Source organism: Dermochelys coriacea, chromosome 2, assembly GCF_009764565.3.
Source record: "Dermochelys coriacea isolate rDerCor1 chromosome 2, rDerCor1.pri.v4, whole genome shotgun sequence".
Classification (NCBI taxonomy): domain Eukaryota; kingdom Metazoa; phylum Chordata; order Testudines; family Dermochelyidae; genus Dermochelys; species Dermochelys coriacea.
Genome location: NC_050069.1, coordinates 167394079 through 167415792, shown reverse-complemented (window position 1 = coordinate 167415792; position 21714 = coordinate 167394079). Strand labels below are relative to the sequence as shown.

Below are 21714 nucleotides of genomic sequence, written 5' to 3'. Positions count from 1 at the left end.
TAGCTACATTACTAAAGATTTGATAAATATCCTTGATCTAAAGTGCACACATGAAATAAAGAATAGTCAATGCAAGCTTAAAAACAATTAGGCTTCAGTAGGTTCACAATAAGTAACACAGCTTTCATTCTTACCTTGGATGTCTTGTGACTATTGAGAGGTGGTTTTTGCAGCCAGTAATACACCATTTTGAACCAAACTGGTTTGGAACAAAAAACTGGTTGTTGGGTGGTTATTTCCTTCCCATACCAACCAGAAACATGCTGGAAGCTTTTTTTTTTTTTTTTGCTCTGTGACCATCAATTTGTAAACACATTTTTTCAAGTTTAGAAGTTCTAGAAAGTCTGTGCTCAAGGGATAGTTTTAACATAAATTGTAACCCGAGTGGTTGCCTTGGGAATCTTCTGTGCACAGACACCACCTCTGAGTACAGTTGCCTCAAGAAACAGCTAAATAACTCTAAATAGTGTGCTAATTAACACATCACATATTTATATATATGTGAAGCTATTTTCTTCCTTGGATATAGGCCTGATCCCATGACTCTTACATATCAGTAACCCTTATTCAGGCAAGCAATTCCAGGCAGCAGCAGCACTGGCCCATTGGGGGCCCTCAGCAGGAATATTCCCCCCCCAACACATAATAAAAAGGGAAAGGGGGCCCTCTTGAGTTGCTTGGGGCCCTAAGCAATTGCTTAGTCTACTTATGCCTAGCGCTAGCTCTGATTCCAGCTTTCCCAAAATGAACATTGAAGTCAACTGCATTATTCATAGAATATCAGGGATGGAAGGGAGCTCAGGAGGTCAACTAGTCCAATCTCCTGCTCAAAGCAGGACCAATCCCCAACTAAATCATCCCAGCCAGCGCTTTGTCAAGCCTGACCTTAAAAACTTCTAAGGAAGGAGATTCCACCACCTCCCTAGGTAACCCATTCCAGTCCTTCACCACCCTCCTAGTGAAAAAGTTTTTCCTAATATCCAACCTAAACCTCCCCCACTGCAACTTGAGACCATTACTCCTTGTTCTGTCATTTTTCATCTGAGCAAGGATTATCTGTGACGCTTCCTGGGGTACCCAGAGTTCTGAGGCGCCTTGCTCCACCTGCCTCTCAGGAGTCAGCTCCCTGACTTTCCCAGGCACTGGCAACACAAACACTCCCCTCAACCCAGGCAGGCTCCACTGTCCCCGCCTAGCAATAGGCACACTCCAACTTCTGAGTCCTCCGAGCATCCGCCTGCAGTGTCCAGCCCCTTATCCACTGGCCACTCACAGAATTACCAGATTCGCTGTCCCCAAAGGAACAATACACCACAGCTGGCTACTTACTCCTTAGAACACAGCTCCATTTAACACACAGCACTGAGATTTGTTTATAGAGAAAGCAAGTACAAGTTTATTTAACAAAGAATAGAAATTCATATGATAGCCATCAGAAATATTGGAAAAAAAGAGTTTTATATATATACACACACATATATATAAGTCAGAACATGCATTTTGAGGCTAAACTCAACTAACAAGATGCCCACTAGTCTAAGAGAGGACTGCTTATCCCAAAGTCCTTCTCACTGTGTTTTTCAACCAGCATGCAGAGACCCTTCTTTCATGAGCCTAAACTCACTGGCAGCTTGCCTCCACGATGAAGGATGCCAGGGCATCTCTCTGCACCCCCAGATATACAAGAATAGACCTTTGTTCTTCATTCTAAAACTGGGTTCCCGCCCACGCCATCCCCATTTACCTCTTCCTGTTAATTTTCCTTCTGAAGTCCCTGCAATCCCCTTATTCACATTTGACTCATTATGCAAATCGACTTTCATTGTAAGGCAAACAATGGTCAGCCAGAGAGATAAATGTCTTCCATCTTCTGTCTGGTGGAACCTAAGGCTTGCAAACTCTGGGTGCCCTGCATTTAACTACAAGGCCTTAGGAGCATAATTTCCTCTATATATGTCCTTACACATTATCCACATATACATTTAGCAAAGATGTATGATGATCAGTGTGACACAAGCTTTTAGTAGAAACCTTATGTGACACTCTTTGGTAAGCTAGAATGTAAATACAGTACCTGACCCAGGGGATCCCTGAAACTCTTATGTGATGCTCTTTGGCCAACTGGCATCAAGAGATCCTTGGATCCTATTACCCTCAACTTCCATCCTGGGCTCAGGCCTAAGGGTCAGCCACAATCTGTATCTTACAAACTTTTTTAAAAACTACAAACTTGCTCCCATTGAAGTCAATGACAGTTTTACCATCAGTCTCAATAGGGGCAGGATCAGGCCCCACACATTTGCCAAATGCAATGCCTTTTTGAAAATGTTTCATCTACATCCCCCTGCAGTAGGGTTGCCAACCATCCTGGTTTGGCCAGGAGTCTCCTGGAATTGGGCTTGATCTCCCAGAGACTACTGAAGCCAATCCAGGAGATTTTAAGCTGCTAAAAGTGCAGTGCCACAGCGGGGCTAAGGCAGGCTCCCTGCCTGCCCTGGCTCTGTGCCATTCCCGGATGTGGCCAGCATGTATCTGTGGCCCCTAGGCGCAGGGGGAGCAAAGGGATCTCTGTGCACTGCCCCTGCCCTGAGCGCTGACTCCACAGCTCCCATCGGCTAGTAATGGGGAACAGCGGCCAATGGGAGCTGCGGGGGTGGTGCCTGTGGGGAGGGGCAGCGTGCAGAGTCATGTGGGCCAACCCTGAGCCTAGGAGCTCCTGCTGGACATGCCACCACTTCCGGGAGCCACCCAAGGTCAGTGCCGCCTGGCCGGAGCCTGAACCCCCGCCCCAGCCCTGAGCCTCCCCCCACACCCAAATTCCCTCCCAGAGCCCACACCCCCGCTCCAGTACCCCAACCTCCTGCCCCAGCCCTGAGCCTCCTGCATCCAAACTCCCTCCTAGAGCCCCCACCTCTCCTGCACCCCAAACTTCTATTCCAGCTGAGTCCCCTCCCACACCCAAACTCCCTCCCACAGCCCATACCTCAAATCCCTTCCTGAACCCCAACCCCCTGCCCCAGTCCTGAGCCCCCTCCTGTACCCCAACGCTCAGCCTCAGGCTCAGCCAGGAGCCCCCTCCTACACTCCAAACCCCTCAGCCCCACCCCCCAGCCCAGAGCTCACACCCCCTCCTGCACCCCAACCCCCTTCCCCAGCCTGCTAAAAGTGAGTGAGGATGGGTGAGAGCAAGCGACCAAGGGAGGGGGGGCCAGAGTGAGCAGGCAGCAGGGGCTTAGCGAAGGGGGGGACAACTATTGCACTGCTCATCAAAGCTTGAAAGAATACCAAATACTATGTTCTGAGTAGACTTTTAAAAACACAGAGCAATAGTCATCGCGGGCTAGGGGGCAAGGGCGGGGCCTTGGGGAAGAGGCAGGGTAGATCCTGGGTTGCACTTAAATTCAAAAAGTGATCTTGTGCATAAAAAGATTGGAGACCACTGTTCTGCCGTGTTTTCAGCATGATGTGGTAACAAGAGTACAGAACTGAGCTTCAGAAAATCTGGCTTCAAACCCTGGCTGTGCCACACACTTGCATCATCTTTGGGCACTTAAACTGACATTTTCAAACTCGGGTGCAACACAGTTGGTTGGCCTCAGCCTCTTCATGCCTCAGTTTCCCTCATCAATAAAATGGGTAAGAACTTGTGGAAACTTTCAGGCACTTGCAGTATTTGAGGAGTGGTCTTGTTCCTCACTAGGTGGTTTAGAATGCTTCAATGATTAAAGCACTAGCTGGAGACTTGGCAACCTACCACAGAATGTGAACTTGGGTAAGTCACTTAGTTTCCCTTCACCTCAGTTCTCATATGTAGAATGGAGGTGTTGTGAGGCTAACTACAGTAAAAAGAAAAGGAGTACTTGTGGCACCTTAGAGACTAAAATTTATTAGAGCATAAGCTTTCGTGAGTTACAGCTCACTTCGTCGGATGCATCCGATGAAGTGAGCTGTAACTCACGAAAGCTTATGCTCTAATAAATTTGTTAGTCTCTAAGGTGCCACAAGTACTCCTTTTCTTTTTACGAATACAGACTAACACGGCTGCTACTCTGAAACCTAACTACAGTAAAGACTTCAAGGTACTCAGATACTATGGTAATGGGGCTGTATAAGTACCTAAAATAAATGGATCCTAAAATAAGCTCTGGTTTTACAAAATATACTTTATTACTAGGCATGGAAGGATGAAATGTTTATCAGTAAGTGTTGGTAAACATTAATATGACTGCATGCGCGTGCGTGCGTGAGCACACACAAATATTTCCATCAATAACAGAAATTTACAAATAGACAAAGTAAGAAAAAGGTGGTGTGAGAACTTAAAGGTTGATATAAGGTTATTTTCTTTGTACAGTTTGACATGTGATGTTGATAATCTGTGTTTTAACATTTACAAAGCATTAACTTTTTGAATTGCAAAGTCCACTGTCATGAAATAATTACTGTCTAACTACCCTATTGTTTGACCTTCCCCAGAATTTCCCACAACTCTGAGAAATTAAATAGATTAAATTGAAAATGCTTAAAAATAAACATTATCCACTGAAATTACAAAAAGATCAAAAATTGAAATCTGCCAAGCCTATTTATAACTAGCTAATAATCACTTTTTCATAATTAAATTGATGCACGGAGAGCCTGATGGGTTGTGTAACTAAGATATTCACTTTGCTCTTAAGTCTTTTACCAGCAATTCTGAAAAATATTCCCTTTGTTCTCTAGTTCCTCAGTTGTTGCTACCAAAAATCATGAATTAAGGGTTTGCTTTTCCAGGCCAAGGACTGTGGATTGAGTGTGTTTGTTTGGGGGCTCTGTTTACTTTCAGAATTAAAATCCCTCTCCTTGCAGAAGAAACAACCTTCGTAAAACACAAAGGAAATGAAGTTTTTATCTGTTTATATAGAAGGCAAAACTGAGTTGTATACATTGCATGTTCACACAAGTTCTAGTGAGATGGTTGCTTTCCATTGTTGCTGTTTTTAAAAGCGCCTTTTTTTTCTTTAAAGCTACACTCTATGCTAAGTGAACAGTGATGCTACCTTCCCTTTTATTGCAAGCAAACAAAGGTTGCCATGGTGAGCAGGCTCAAGAGGTGGAAGAAATATTGGCGAGAGCTGATGCTCATGTCCACCAGAGCCCTGAGCTGAAATTTTTTTTCCTCTTTTGGCTTTTTTAAGGGTCACCTGGTACACAGCAAGAAAGTGTTTTGTATCGATGTGGTCTTTCAAACGTAATTAACAGCCAGTTTTCACAGGCCCAGTTTATATAAAACTGCAATAATCGTTGGGTGTTTGCATAGGGGAATGATTGGCAGCCTCACTTTCACGTTATCTTTGCCAAGCCCTCTCTTACTTGTATCATTATTGTTTCAAGAGCGAGAGGATCAGCAGCACAAATTGCCTCATCTCAAGCGGCAGCACGGAGCTCAGACTCACTTTCGATTCCTAAATTTGAACGATCCTCAGTATCTTACAAAATTACAGGCCATCAAGTGTTGTCAGTTGGGAAGGGTGACATTTGCTGCTGATAAACAACAGGCATAATTGCCTGCTGTCGTCAGAACAAAATTTATGCTGTTGAGACCCATGAAGAAAGGTTGGTTTCACGTACTTGCAAAACCCAGAGTCATCTTAATAGAAATACTCCTAACACAACTAACAGCATTGCGGTTGGAATGGAATAACTCTGAATTTACACTGGTGTAAGTGAGGACAACACAGCTGAGCTGAAAATCTTGACTGTCTTTAAGTAGTTGTGTTAGGTATATTTTTGACTGAGGAGATCTGATGACTACATACTAGTGAGTTTGAAGGGAGAACAAGCATTAATGGAGAAGCTTCTGAAACACAACATATTGTTACATGCACATAGAAACCAGCAGGTCTATCCCTGTAAGAGGATTTTATTGATGTCTGGATTTTGTTGTTTGTTATATGGGAAATGTAGCCAATATTCATTTACTAGGTCAACTTTTTAATAGATTTTACCTTTTGCTGCACTGGAGTTTTACTCTGCTAATTGGATTATTTAATTTCATTATACCTTTTAGTTTCTAATTATAAACAGCTTCATTTTAGACCTATACATTTCATTTTGTTGCATAAAGTGTATTTATTAAAATCATATTTGTTTCTTTAACAAATGCTCCTGTCAGTGGACTTTCTACTATACTCTGCTCTGTTAGATATGGTGGACACTCTTGAATACTCTTTTCTATTACTATAGTTATAGTGCTCTTTTTTGTTAAGAGGTGGACATTTTAGAAATAACCTATAACAAAACATTGAATGTTTTTGAGTGAAGTTTAAGGAAAACCTTTTCAACCCTTTTCACAGAGCTTTAAGTGTTCATAATTAGCACTCAAAATCATAGACTATCACAGTTGGAAGAGACCTCAGGAGGACATCTAGTCAAACCCCCTGCTCAAAGCAGGACCAATCCCCAATTTTTGCCCCAGGTCCCTATATGGCCCCCTCAAGGATTGAGCTCACAACCCTGGGTTTAGCAGGCCAATGCTCAAACCACTGAGCTATCTCTTCCCCTCCATCCACCACAAATCCTTATGTATGTTCAACTTGAAGTTATTCTTCACTCCCAAATGCTAAAGTACCAAATAGCATTATTGCATGGCATTAAACAGTTGCTGTGTCTGCCAGCTAGACTGTGGCAAAAGTAGCAAGTTCCATTCCAAGAGAAATTCCAATATTTTCCATTTGTTTTTACTTTGAATTGGAACACACAGTTGAAATAAAAAACATTTCATGGAATGGAAAGCTCCAAAAATTTTCAATTCAAAACATTTTGTTTTGACATTTCCTGTCAAAATAAAATATTTCAACATTCCGGGATCAAAATGGCTCATTTCACTTTGTTGGGCTGCATAAAAACATTTAATTTCATACTGGTTTGTCATTAGTTTGTGTCCCCCTGAGTAGATACAGTGCTTCCTAGAAGTTGTAGTTCAAATGCCTCATGCTTCCATTCTCCTCCATGGGCCAAGTTCCCTGGCCAGATTACATCCCATGATGTACTGTGGAATCACATGATTCCCATGATGGACCATAGAGAAGAACAGGGACATGAGGCCTTTCTTAAAGACACTGTGCATGGTTTCTGAGACTTCTCCTGCAGCCAGCTCACAGAGTGTCTCTCTCTCTCTCTCTCTCTTATTGTTGTTCTTACTTCTTGGTATTTCCCGCAATGCACATATAGTCTCTGTAATTTTATTCTTTCAAAGTGTGTTATTTTAGTGTTTTGACTGGTCTATGCATTTCATAATTTTTATTTCTCTTACTACTCAAAGAATTAAATTTAAGTGCGAGTTTTAAAATGCCTAACCTGTCCTGGCTGGAGTAATTATCCCTATGGTAACTTTTAAAAAACTATATATTATATCTATTTTTTTTGTTTCTACTGGTGGTGCACATCTGCACATACCTTGGTGCACATAACAAAATTTATTCCGCACATAAATGGAAAAAATTAGAGGGAACATTGCTTTCCAGTGCAAATGTTTTTAACCATACCCTAATATCATGAAGTAAACATTAGTTTTCAGGCAAACATGTGGGATCTTATGCCAGAGTAGAATTTTCCTGGAGAGCTTGTGGCAGGTTGAATGAAGCATTTGTGAGATAGGAGGGTTAAAAACCAAAGCAAAAAAACCCCCTTGTTTTTAAACTTTTTGAAAAGGTTCCTACTCCTCCTCCCTGCAATCATATCTAAATAAATAAATAGAACAAGAAACTCCTTTTTTTGGTTTTGTTCTGTTAGCTACAATGAGAACTGCTTCCTTTGACATGCAAGGCTTTGATTTAGTTATTAAAAGTAGCTTGTGTGTACATTAGGAATCTCATATCACTTGGATGTCGGTTTGCTAGTGCCCATATCAGAGTTGCTGTATCCTATGAATTATGGAAGTGCTATAATCCTCCTTTTTTACAGATGAGGAAATGGAGGCACAGAGAGACTAAGGCTATGCCTACACTGAAGCTGAAGATGTAATTTCCAGCTCAGAAACAGATACCGATGCTAACTCTGATCAAGCTAGCATGCTAAAAACAGAAACATAGCTGCTGCGGTGGGGCAGGCTGAGTATAGTTCCATCTGTGTTCCATCTGAGTACAGTTCCATCTGAAACACAAGAAGGGTATTTGGGCATCTAGCAATGCTGCCACAGCTATACTGCAATTTTTATCATGCTAGTACACAAGTAAGTCTAGCTCCAGTATAGAGATATTCTAAATGATTTGCCCAAGGTCATCCAGGGACTCTGTGGCAGAGCCAGGAAGTGAACCCAAATTTATTGATTCCCAGTCCACTTCCCTAATGACAAAGCCATTCTTCCTCATATGTTAGATCTTGTAGGAGAGTCTAGATATCATGGGAGAAGTGTGTTCCCTATTGGATGGAGAAGAAGGATGGGAGACAAGTACCTCTGAGTTTTGTTATCACTTTTCCACACTATGTAACTTTAACATTATTTGGATTTACACAGCACCTTTTACTAATGGATTTCAAAGTGTTTGAGACGTATTCATTGGGTCTCAAAACTCTCCCACGGCAGGTAAATTTACAGATGGGAAAACTGAGACTCGGGTAGGTTAAGCGACTTGCCCTAGGCCACACAGTAAGTCAGTGAGAGAGAGAGAGAGAGAGGCTGGTTAAAACTCCCAGACCAATACATAGTCTGCTAAATCACAATGCACCCCCCACCTCACCAAGTTAATCATTTAATCCCTCATTGTCAGTTTCCCCATATACGTAAAGTCACCATATAAGGATGCACAGCTAGGAGAAGAAGAGAACAACAGTGCATTGGGGAGAGCCAGCCTCATATCCTCATGCTGTCACCTTTCACATGGCGAGGATTTATTGCAGACAGAGTGAGAATTGCTAGACAAAGAGGACTAAGAGTAGTGTTTACTTTGGTGCTTGCTTGAGCTAAAGGTAGCAACTCTAGGACTGACCAGAGTCGAGTTTCCAGGCTAAGAAATATATATCAGGGTGGCACTGAGCTACACTTTAAAAAAAAAAACTGCCCAATAAAGAAAAGTCTCAGCTTAAAAAAAAAAGATGGAGATGGAGTTAAGGGTGTAAATACAGTATCCATAACAAAGAAAAATCTTTAAGGCCATATAGTTCAAAGGTAAGGTTACACTTGATAATGAGAAAACATTTTGTATAAGAGTGTATAAAAGAGTTTAAATACAACTCTCCCCTTATATCTCTGTCTACTCTCCAACCTGAAATCATGACATTTCTTAGGGTACATCCACACTGCAACTGGGAGGCGTAATGTCCATCTTGGGTGGATGTACATATGCTAGCTCTGATCAAGCTAATGCACTAAAAATAGCAGTGTGACTGCAGCGACAGGATAGCCACTCAAGTACAATCTCATCTGAGATCCCAGGTTTGTATTCAGGCATCTAGCCTGAGCTGCCACCTATACTGCCTTGGCCACAGTGCTATTTTTAGCTATCAGAGCAAGTGTGCGTACATCTATCTGAGCTGGGAAATACATCTCCCAGCTACACCATGGACATACCCTTCGTGCCTACACACCACATGTATTTCAGCCGTGACAATAGGACTCTCATACCCCGCACATTGTATCGCATTGTTACACACATGAAGGTGTTACCCATGTGACCAGAGACAATTCTCTAGTTCACCTTCTCTTGATAAAACATCAGCATCTCACCTTTTAAACATCATATACAAAAAAGACCAAAGACCAAACTCTCAGCCAAGCTTCTTAATACACTTCCCTTCATGTAGGACATTGAAAATGTTATGACCCTATTTCCTTCTATTTATTCTATGAAATGTGGTGGCCAAGAGACTATATGCAGATATTCAATTCAAATGTTTGTTGCACAAACTTGACTTTGTAAGTGAATTAGGACCCTTTCTAACTCCTAAAATCAAGGGAAAAAGTCCATTGCCTTCATTGGGAGCAGAAGGATGTTGATCTCTTAGTTGTAAGTAATCATCATATGCAAAGTTTCTCTATATAAAGGCTTACGCTCATTCTTACAGCCTGTCTCTGTTTCTATTAAATCTGAAGGGGTTCCACAAAGCAGAAACATTTTGATCTTCCCTTCATTAGGGCTTTGGTTTGAAGGCTTTATTAAACAATGAGGACATGCACGTTCACTGCACGGTCTGTTTTCTCATTCTGTCTTACCTGAATGACTCCTCCACCTTCGCTGTCCTTCCCAGCTAAAAACTCTTCAGGCAAATTAATCATCTTTCCCAGCCAATCCAGCATGACTGTCTCCAGCTCTGTGCAAGCTGGACTTGCAGCCTATATTGGGGAATGAAACAAAGGGAATAAACCAACTACAGTAGCTTGCCTTTTAAAATTTAACATTTACCAACAGTTGCCAAACATTGGTCTCTGAGGGAGACTTGTGGACTTAGTGTTTCCAAGTCCATGCTTGAGCATCCACACTGCATTGTAAACTTGAGTTTACAGTTGCCAGATCCAGGTCTCACAGCTGTGCTATTGTGTTCATACTGCACTACACAGACCTTCTGACGTGGGCCTGTGGCTTGATCTGAGTCCACACTACAAAACAGCAGGGCTTGGACCTGAGTCTTAGTGCTCTGATCCACCCCTGTAGCAGGGTCCTAGGACCTGGGTCTTGAGTGCTTGTTGACCTGAGTCAGACAGATTTGTGTGTGGATGGAAGGGTGGGTGACTGGGCTCAAGCCTGAGTCAGAACCTGGGCTGAGTGTGCAGTGCAAACATATCCTGGAGACCCCACAAGTATTTCCCAACACTCAGATTAGGAGAGCTCATTTGTGTCCCTGCGTTCTGCCCAACCTGGCACATTGTACAGATCATGGAAGCAAGCTGCAGAGGAGGTAGGAGAGTGTCAGTGAAGAGTCATCCCACCTGCCCATCCAGCAGGATCAGGGTAGGGAGTTCCCTTATCTCCTCAATCTTCTAGTAGTGGGGAGTGGAGAAATCTTAGTGGGACCACAGCGTGGCAGTAATCGCAGGAAAAATTGCTTGAGGTAACCGCCATGCTATGCTCACATGCGGGGGTGCCCATACCTTACTCCTACTACATACTAAAAGATCACTGCACCATAGTCTTATTTACACATATGATGTTAAATGTCAAATTAAGAGTCTGCTTCTGACACACTTACTCACATGGAGTAGTGCCTTATTCTGAACAGTCCCACTGACATACGTTTTTAAAATAATCCCCCAAACCAAAAACAAAACAGTCCACGACACACACAATTCTCTTCATGTGGAAAGGATGAAAAAGACAGTGAACCATATGTGACAAATACAGTATCAGTTACATCAATTATTGTACTATTGGAAGGTGCTCAGATACTATGGTCATGAGGAAGGTACAAGTACAAGTATAGAATAGGGTACTGTTCTCCGTGAATAAGAGTGACAGAATGGGTCCTAATGCAGTACCCTATCTTCTCACAGCTGGATATTAACAGCTTAATGAAGAGTTTATTAGATCACTTCATTGTTTATTTTAATTTGTAAGTCAATTGTGGGGCTGTGAAAGCTCCCAGGCTGATGGTGCAGGAGGGTGCTCATTGTATCTGCAAATTAGGTAGAACAAAGGCAGCCACACAGGTTTTGCCAGGCTGCCTGGCCATACTGTCTCAGTACTGTCTGGGAAGAGTAATGCCATTTCTATGGCCGTACACACTGCCAATCATGATTATGGGTTTTTTTAGTGTGGCCATTTTCCCACTGAGAACTGAATGAATTCATCAACTCTTGTCACATAGGCCAGCAAACAACCATTTTGTCACTAACAACTTCCAGTCCCTGCTAATTTGGGCTGCATTCAAGAGAGTGATCAAGAGTTGAAAGGTTCTATAAACCATTATCAATCCACCGAGACATCCAGTCCAGCCAATGATTTTATTTTAACACAGGAGCCTGTATTTCCCTCTATCACCACTCCGCTTGGAAAACCTTGTCTTCAGAATAAAATATTGTTTGGAAGGACGCTTAGTTTAAAAGTAACTTCACTTTAGAATTTTTAAAAATGAGTTATTTGTGACACCTAAAATGAATATACATGAAAGAGATTAGAAGAAAACAAATATTTTTCTGTTTACATTGTGTATCTGACAGGATTTTCTGTATATTCATTTCACTATTTCCTCCTATATTGTCAATTGATTAGTCTGTGTCCCCTATTGCTTTCACATAGCAACAACATTTTATTAAATTAATAGGATATCATGATGGTAAAACTACTAAGAGCTCATTTTTGTTACTGGTAGTGTCCTTTTAGGAAACGAGAATTGATAGAGTGTTTTTCCCATTTTATCACTACCGACCCCCCCTATATTTTGGATAGAAAGTTTTCATAGGTGGAAGATTGTCATTATCAGAGCCATTCCATAGTTGTTATGAAACAATTATGCTCATGAGTCAACTTTACCATTGACTTCAGTACTGACTGCTTACCCCAAGTAAAATTATTCACATGCTTAAATCTTTGCAGGATAGGCCTTTGTGCTGCACAGCAACATCTGCCATGATCAACTTACCCAGGAGAAGCCCACGCATCCTATGCCACCAGACAATATATCAGCAAGAAGAGCTGGGAAAGAACTGGCTGTAGGAAAGTAGGCAAAAAAGTATGGACTGTGCCAGTGGGTTATCTGTGTTGGACAAGAAATGTCACTGTTAATTATCATAATGGTACATCCAGACATCTAGGAAACTGTCCTGTTTTCAGTATATGTTCAAGGTTATCAAGGGCAGTAGGGATTAGGGTTCAGAGACCTGGATTCCACAGAATCATAGAAATGTAGGGCTGGAAGGAATCTTGAGAAATCACCAAGTTCCCTGCACTGAGGCAGGACCAAGTAAACCTAGACGATCCCTGGCAGGTGACTTTTTAAAAAAAACTCCCAGTGAGGGGGATTCCACAACCTTCCTTGGAAGCCTATTCCAGAGCTTAGCTATGCTTTATAGTTAGAAAGTTTAGTTTTTCCTAATATCTAACCTAAATCTCCCTCACTGCAGATTAAGCACATTACTTCTTGTCCTACATTCAGTGGACATGGAGAACAATTCATCACCATGCTCTTTATAACTGCCCTTAACGTATTTGAAGACCGTTATCAGGTTCCCCTTGCCCCTTGGTCTTTTAAGCTTCAGAAAAAAATATGACAGGTTTCATAGTAGCAGCCGTGTTAGTCTGTATTCACAAAAAGAAAAGGAGTACTTGTGGCACCTTAGAGACTAACAAATTTGTTAGTCTCTAAGGTGCCACAAGTACTCCTTTTCTTTTTGAGAAAAAAAATGTGTCACGATCAGGTCAAGAAAATTTTGTCTGAAAAGCCTGTTCTGGCCAGTCCAGATTTTGACAAAGTGTTTGAACTCTATGGAGATGCACCTGTCACAGGGCTAGGTGATGCTTTAATGAAGTCAGGGGAAGTAACAAAACACCCCATTGCTTTCTTAAGCAAGAAACTGATACCCACTGAGCAGAATTACTCTCATAGAAAAGGAATGTTATGCCATAATGAGGGCAGTCAAGTAGTTATAACCCTATCTTTTTAACAGGAAATTCAGGGTACTAACCGACTATTCTCCATTAGTCTGAGTACACAGAACCAAAGGCATTAATTCTAAGCTACTGTGCTGGAGCATCAAGAATATGACATGGAGATTGTACATATTAAGGAGAAAGAAAATATTGTGGCTGATGCCTTGTCCAGGCAGGAGGGTTCTGACCCAAAGCATATGGTTCAGCCAGGGGCTGATCCTATTGGAGTTTTGTAAGGGGGCATGTGTGATCCTAGCACTTCTGTATTCAAACCTTACACACTACTTCAGTGATGTTTGTACAAAACGTGCCTTGTAAGGTACCATTTGAAAAGAAACACCACATTGGTCATTAATAGCATTGTAAAATGCACGTTAACCTTATACATGATGTTATGAATTCCCTCTGTATAATGTCACTAGAAAATATTTAAGACTAAGACAGCCTAGCTTAGGTAAAGGTGATAGGATAGGACAAGGCTGTCCTAGACAAGGGAATGGGCATTTACTTCCATTTACGTATTAGCCATAAACAGAGCTATCAAGCTAAACCAGAAGAGGTTGTCTCAAGTCCGAACATAGAATCATAGAATCATAGAATATCAGGGTTGGAAGGGACCCCAGAAGGTCATCTAGTCCAACCCCCTGCTCAAAGCAGGACCAAGTCCCAGTTAAATCATCCTAGCCAGGGCTTTGTCAAGCCTGACCTTAAAAACCTCTAAGGAAGGAGATTCTACCACCTCCCTAGGTAACGCATTCCAGTGTTTCACCACCCTCTTAGTGAAAAAGTTTTTCCTAATATCCAATCTAAACCTCCCCCATTGCAACTTGAGACCATTACTCCTCGTTCTGTCATCTGCTACCATTGAGAACAGTCTAGAGCCATCCTCTTTGAAACCCCCTTTCAGGTAGTTGAAAGCAGCTATCAAATCCCCCCTCATTCTTCTCTTCTGCAGACTAAACAATCCCAGCTCCCTCAGCCTCTCCTCATAAGTCATGTGCTCTAGACCCCTAATCATTTTTGTTGCCCTTCGCTGTACTCTTTCCAATTTATCCACATCCTTCTTGTAGTGTGGGGCCCAAAACTGGACACAGTACTCCAGATGAGGCCTCACCAGTGTCGAATAGAGGGGAACGATCACGTCCCTCGATCTGCTCGCTATGCCCCTACTTATACATCCCAAAATGCCATTGGCCTTCTTGGCAACAAGGGCACACTGCTGACTCATATCCAGCTTCTCGTCCACTGTCACCCCTAGGTCCTTTTCCGCAGAACTGCTGCCGAGCCATTCGGTCCCTAGTCTGTAGCGGTGCATTGGATTCTTCCATCCTAAGTGCAGGACCCTGCACTTATCCTTATTGAACCTCATTAGATTTCTTTTGGCCCAATCTTCCAATTTGTCTAGGTCCTTCTGTATCCTATCCCTCCCCTCCAGCGTATCTACCACTCCTCCCAGTTTAGTATCATCCGCAAATTTGCTGAGAGTGCAATCCACACCATCCTCCAGATCATTTATGAAGATATTGAATAAAACGGGCCCCAGGACCGACCCCTGGGGCACTCCACTTGACACCGGCTGCCAACTAGACATGGAGCCATTGATCACTACCCGTTGAGCCCGACAATCTAGCCAGCTTTCTACCCACCTTATAGTGCATTCATCCAGCCCATACTTCCTTAACTTGCTGACAAGAATGCTGTGGGAGACCGTGTCAAAAGCTTTGCTAAAGTCAAGAAACAATACATCCACTGCTTTCCCTTCATCCACAGAACCAGTAATCTCATCATAAAAGGCGATTAGATTAGTCAGGCATGACCTTCCCTTGGTGAATCCATGCTGACTATTCCTGATCACTTTCCTCTCCTCTAAGTGCTTCTGGATTGATTCTTTGAGGACCTGCTCCATGATTTTTCCAGGGACTGAGGTGAGGCTGACCGGCCTGTAGTTCCCAGGATCCTCCTTCTTCCCTTTTTTAAAGATGGGCACTACATTAGCCTTTTTCCAGTCATCCGGGACTTCCCCCGTTCGCCACGAGTTTTCAAAGATAATGGCCAAGGGCTCTGCAATCACAGCCGCCAATTCCCTCAGCACTCTCGGATGCAATTCGTCCGGCCCCATGGACTTGTGCACGTCCAGCTTTTCTAAATAGTCCCTAACCACCTCTATCTCTACAGAGGGCTGGCCATCTCTTCCCCATTTTGTGATGCCCAGCACAGCAGTCTGGGAGCTGACCTTGTTAGTGAAAACATGAGAGACAGAGAATTAACATGGCTCCTGTACCCCATGGAGATACTGTGGATTGAATCCCCAGGAGACCTTCCTAACTTTGAGAACAAAGACAATTCTTTGGGAATATAAAGGACACAGAGAAAGTCCATCTTTATCTTTCACCTAAGACAACAAGGAAACCAGCACTTTATACTTCTGTGAAAGGCCCTAGTAGACTGTCAGCCATGCTCGACAGAGAATAATCGGTGAGAGAAACTGTCTTAAACAAACAAAGACTGTACTTTGCTAGATTAAATTTTAGACTCTTGGGTGCATGTTTTCACTTTTATTTGCTTGTAACCATCTCTACACTTTTCTCTCTTATTTGGCTGCTGGGCTCAGAGCACTGACCCAGGGCTGCACAGTGCCCAGACATGCGGTATACTGCACGTTCATCTGGTGGCTGTTGTTGTCCAGGCTGTGAGCCACAGCAACAGAGTATTTAAGGCACCCAGAGTTACAGGGCAGGCAGTGACACAATCCCTGGATTGCCCCCCAAAATATAACACCCACCTGATAGCAATTTCATCTAGATCACATTTCCCTAATTTGCTTATGAGAATGTCATGTGATACTATATCAAAAGCTTACTAAAAACCAAGATATATCACATCTACTGCTTCCCCCTATCCACTAGGCCAGTAACCCTGTAAAAGAAGGAAATTAGGTTGTTTTGCATGATTTGTTCTTGACAAATCCATGCTGGCAATTCCTTATAACCCTATTATCTTCCATGTGCTTACAAAGTGATAGTTTAATAATTTGTTACAGTATCTTTCCAGGTATTGAAGTTAGGCTGACTGCTCTATAATTCCCAGGTCCTCTGAGTTCCTCTTTTTAAAGATAGATACTATCTCTGCCCTTCTCCAGTCTTCTAGGACCACACCCATCCCAGCTGTTAGAAAAGAAGAGTTTGTTTTTTCTTTAAATTTCCCCCTTCCGTAATTCGGAAAGAAAAATCTCAGGTGAATTTAGTGCCTCTGAAAACTTCTGGAGACTGAAGTGCTCTCTTTATCCACAGGATAGCATAGGCAGTGGCAATGCGAGCTTTCCCACACTGCCACAGCACGGTGACTCAGCTCTCACTTCTAGGGGTGACAGAGAAATGAATTCCCTATGTTAATAAATTTCCTGAACTCACTGCCGAGACTGACTGTCAACAATGTTTCCAGTTAGTGCCTGTTAAGGCAGTATAAATCTAAGCAGCAAAAAATTCTCTCTTTTGTCTCTATCCATAAAATTCTTTTCCCAAACTTTAAAGTTACTAACAAAAACCCAAACATTTCAAATATCAAATCTGGCACTACAATTTCTCACTACAAAATGAAACAAACTTTGAGGTATCAAAGATGCTATACCTCTATATAAAAAACTGCAGTCCTGATAGAAATTAATTGTACAATTGCTAGAACATGTACATTTTCAGCTATATATGGAAATAGTAGCGCATTAATTTGCAATAAGAGTATTAACAATTAACTTATGTCACCACTGTAAACACTATGCTAGCAATTCCTAAAAGAATCTATATGATATAGGGCACTACTGTTGTAAATCTTATTAGGTTCAAATTACAAATGAGTAATGTACAATACCAAAGTCTAATGCTTTGAAAGTACTGTGATAACTACACGCTTAGTAAAGAATAACACTCAAATCCAAGATAAGAACAAATATAAAGAAACAATTCTAGAGCATTATACAGGATAAGAGCTAAAACTCACCAGAATGTCTACAAAGTCTTCCAGCAGTTGGCAGCCCAGAGGTCTCTGGTTTATTTGGAGAATATTCTCCTGATACACTGTTTTAAAAAGTTGGTAACTATGCCTGGTCTCCTAGCACAGAGTTGGGCTCTACTTCTGAAATAGGAGAATCGTGGGAGCGGAGACTCACAGTTTCTGTAACCTCTTTCAGGTTTTCCAATATTTAACTGATTCACTGTATATAAAGAATAATCTCACTTTCCTTCACCCAAATCCTCAGGCCAACACTGTCATTAAAGATATGATCATGGTGGACAGGAGCTGTATGAATTTGTGAGGAAACATTGTTACACAGGGCCACCCAAATCTGACAAAGTGAGCTATGGTCTGACTTTTCAGTTAATAGTAATGGAGGGTTGTGTTTAAGAATTTCTTCAATTTCAGTTGGAGTTGGGGGTGCTCAGAACTTGGGAAAATCAGGCCCAAGCTGTCTCAAACTGGGGCATCCAAAAACCACGGCATCCAAAGTCACTGACCTCTTCTGACGTTTTTAGTTTTAGGCCTGGTCTATATGTAAGGGGACGGTTGCCCCCTTACTAACATTCAGTGGGGGTGTTTTGGTTGGCTAGCTCCCAGTACTAAAAGGGGAAGGGTCTATGGGAAATCAGGACCCTGAGACTGACAGTCCCCAGGAACAATGGGGAGAGGCCAATGCTCAAAGTCAGTCTGGATGACAGGGCAGGCAGGCTAATCAGGAGGCCAGGGACGTCCCGTCCTCTGTGTGAGCTGGAATTGCATGGCCAGACAGAGTGGGGCCGAGCTAAGGAGAAAGCAGGGGCCTGAGCTGAGCTAGGGAGCAGAGCTGTGCCAGATCCAGAGGGACCAGGGGGCAGCCCAGAGAGAGCAGACCCTGTCCTGGGAGGAGAGCTGCAGCAACCAGAGCCAGAGGGCCAGAGAAGCAGCCCAGGAAGCAGGTCAGTGCTGGGAGCAGAGTCACAGAAGCAACCTGCAGAGCAGACCTGTCCTGGGCAGAGCTGCAGCAACCAGAGCCAGAGGGGCCAAAGAAGCAGTCCAGGGAGCTGGAGGCAGAGCAGCAGCAGCAGAAGTGCAGAAACAGAGTGGTGCAGCTGGGGTTGGAGCAGTCTGGAGCTGGGTGCAGTGAGCAGCCGGGGAGAGGGAGCGGGACCCTGGGCAGCAGGCCCATCACAGGGAGATGCCTCAGCCAAGGGGCTCTGCAGGCCAGGCTTGGATCGTAACCCGACAGGGCGAGGGCGACACTGGGAAGACGGGTCCTACCACTTAGAGCCTGAGAGTGTGTGGTCACCACCAGAGCAAGCGTCCAACCCACAGCATCCCTGCAGCACAGCCAGGGCCTGAGAAGAAGGCCTGGGACTTACAAGGAACAGACTGTGAACTGCCCGGACGTTCCAGAGACACTGTTTGTGATGTTCCCTGCCACAGAGCGGGTTGATGTGTTTCCCTTAACCTTTCCCATTTTCCCTTATTCTTTTTAAAATTAATTGTTGATTAAATAACTTGCATTTAATTTGCTTTAACTTGTATGTAATGGTCAGTGGGTCAGAGAAGTGCCCAGTGCAGAGAGAGTACCCCGGAGTGGGGACACCCTAGCCCCTGTCTTAGGTGACCACAGCAGGGTTGGGGGTTGAGCCCCCCAGGAATCCTGGGCCCAGCCTTGTTGGGGTTACAAGGACTCTGCCAAACAGGAGAGTGGAAGCGGAGTCCTCAAGGGCAGGGAGGCCACTGGGTAAAGGAAGTGGGAGCGAGGACTCAGATCCTTTCACTAGCCCACTTCACCAGGGTAGTGCAGAAGCCAGGAAAGTTCCCCACAAGAGCTGGACTATTCCCCCCGCTTACATATACTAAAAAGTTAGGTCAAAGGAAGCTGCCTTAAGTCAACCTGTTAATATATGTGTCTACACCACTGGGCCCTTTACACCAACCTAAATTGCCTCTAATGTGGACTTCTGTAATCCACCTCTGCAAGAGGCGTAGCGCTCAATTTGATTATCATGAGTCAACTGTGAAGTAGTGCAGATGCAGCGTTGTGTAATTCGTCTTAATTGGCTTCCAGGTGGTGTCCCACAATTCTCATCTGTGACCACTCTGGAGATCATTCTCAACTTTGCTGCACTGCAGCCAGGTACACAGGAAACAGCTCCTCCCCTGCTAAAGCCCCAGGGAATTTTTGATTTCCCATTTTCTGTTTGATCAACATTGGGAGCATGCCAGCTTGAGCACAGCTGATCATGGAGACTACACGCCTCAAATGCGCTCCAGCCTGGTCTGCACAGGAGGTGGTGTCTCATCACTGTGTGGTGTTGTAGCAACCAGGCAAGGTACTAACAAACTTCAACAGAACTTTAAAAATAAAGTGGAAAACCTCTTTACCAAGCTGCTGCTGCACCCTTGGTAGCTCTCACTCCGCCTCTTCAACTTCCCCTCCCTCCTTCCGGTTTCCTATCCTTTCAGCCAGTGCTCCCAGTTCTAATAATTACAAGCAGCCTCTAAACACCACATTCCCTCCTCTCTTAAGAAACTCTCTGAATTAAAATAAACATTGTTGTTCTAACCACAGGAACAAATATGAAACAAGACACTATACTGTTGGCAGAAATATTACACTGAAAACACTTCACATACTACATAGCAGTCTCTAGTCCAGACAGGTGGTAGTCTGGGTCTGACAGGCTGTCTCTCAAGCCCCGGTTCCAGTGCAATGTCTTGTTGTGTTGGTACTACGGTGAAGTCATCCAATGCAGACTGGGTGTTAACATAATCTACTCTTGGTGCATAGACAGGTGCAAGATAAGAAGCATGCCATACCCGCCCATCAGAAAGTCGATACGTATAAGGTCCCTTCTTCTCTATGATTTTAAGAGGAGCTGTGAATTTATGGTCCCCTTTGCGTAAAATTCCAGGTTTTCATATTCTAACAAAGGAACCACACTCAAACTTTGGTTCCTTAGCACCCAGCCGCTTGTCTATGAAAGGCTTATACTTTGCTTGGTTCTGTTCAACTGTTTTTCTCACATCATCCTCAGCTGGGGCATCAGGTCATGCCTTTAACAATCCAGCAATGTTCAGTTTAGTATTCATCTGTTTCCCATGCAGTAACTCTGCAGGTGATCTTTGCATTGTGGCATGTTGTGTAGCCCAGTATGCTTGCAAGAAATCAGTAGTGAAGGTTATCCACAATCATCCTTCCAATTTAGCCATTTGCAAACTGTCTTTCAAACTTCTGTTAAACTGTTCGATTTCCCCATTGGCTTGAGGGTAGTATAGGGATGACCTTCTGTGTAAAATGTTCCTCTCTGCTAGAAAAGTTTCAAACTCCAGGGAAGTAAATTGACTACCATTATCTGAAACCAGTTCTTTGGGGTTACCTTCCCTGCTAAAAACTGAAGAGAGGAACTTAATTACTGTAGCAGAAGAGATTTGCGATATAAATGCTACCTCAGGCCATTTACTGAAATAGTCTATTAAAGTGATGGCATAACGGCAGTCACTTGGAGCAGTATCAAAGGGTCCTATAATGTCAATCACTACTTTTTCCCATGCAGATTCAAGGAAGAGGAACATGCTGTAATGGAGGGGTACATGTCACTGCTGTCTTTTCATGCATTTGGCAAGTGACACAGGATTTTATGAATGCTTCAGTTTGAGAGTCCATCCCTGGCCACCAATACAGATCCCGTAGTCATTGTTTGGTTCTGACAATTCCTTGATGAGCATCATATGCCAGGTGTACGAGTTTTGACTAATTCTTCTAGCACAAGTAGCTGGTGTGTACCTTGTAGCACACAGCCATCGAGCAAAGAAAGTTCATCCCAAACTCTAAAATAAGGCAGCAAAACTGGGTCAAGGTTTTTAGGGTTATTGGGCAATCTCTTTGTCAGAAATTCCCATGTTTTTTGTTGAATTGGACACGCTGAACAAGCAGCTTGAAATAGTTCTTTTGTAACTGCAGTAAGAGTGCTTGTAATAAGCGCAACTACTACATCCTCATCCTCCGGTGGACCATCTGGTGAAGGCAAAGGCAAGTGAGAAAGCCAATCAGCTACCACATTTTGGTTTCCAGGCTTATATTCCAGTACATAATTGAAAGAGAGTAGTCTTGCAGACCATCTAGCAATACGATATCCTGCTCTTCCCAGTCCTT

General features: G+C 43.2%; 1 protein-coding gene across 3 annotated transcripts in view; it reads right to left on the bottom strand.

The window, feature by feature from the left end:
• DDC (dopa decarboxylase) overlaps positions 1-21714 on the bottom strand; it is a 113989-nt gene that overhangs the window by 57996 nt on the left and 34279 nt on the right. For all 3 annotated transcript variants that reach the window (XM_043508634.1, XM_043508635.1, XM_038392382.2), the window contains exons 4-5: positions 12556-12669; positions 10193-10312 (exon numbers count right to left, since the gene is read on the bottom strand). In XM_043508634.1, the coding sequence (XP_043364569.1) occupies positions 10193-10312; positions 12556-12669 (234 nt within the window). The remainder of the gene's footprint in view (positions 1-10192; positions 10313-12555; positions 12670-21714) is intronic.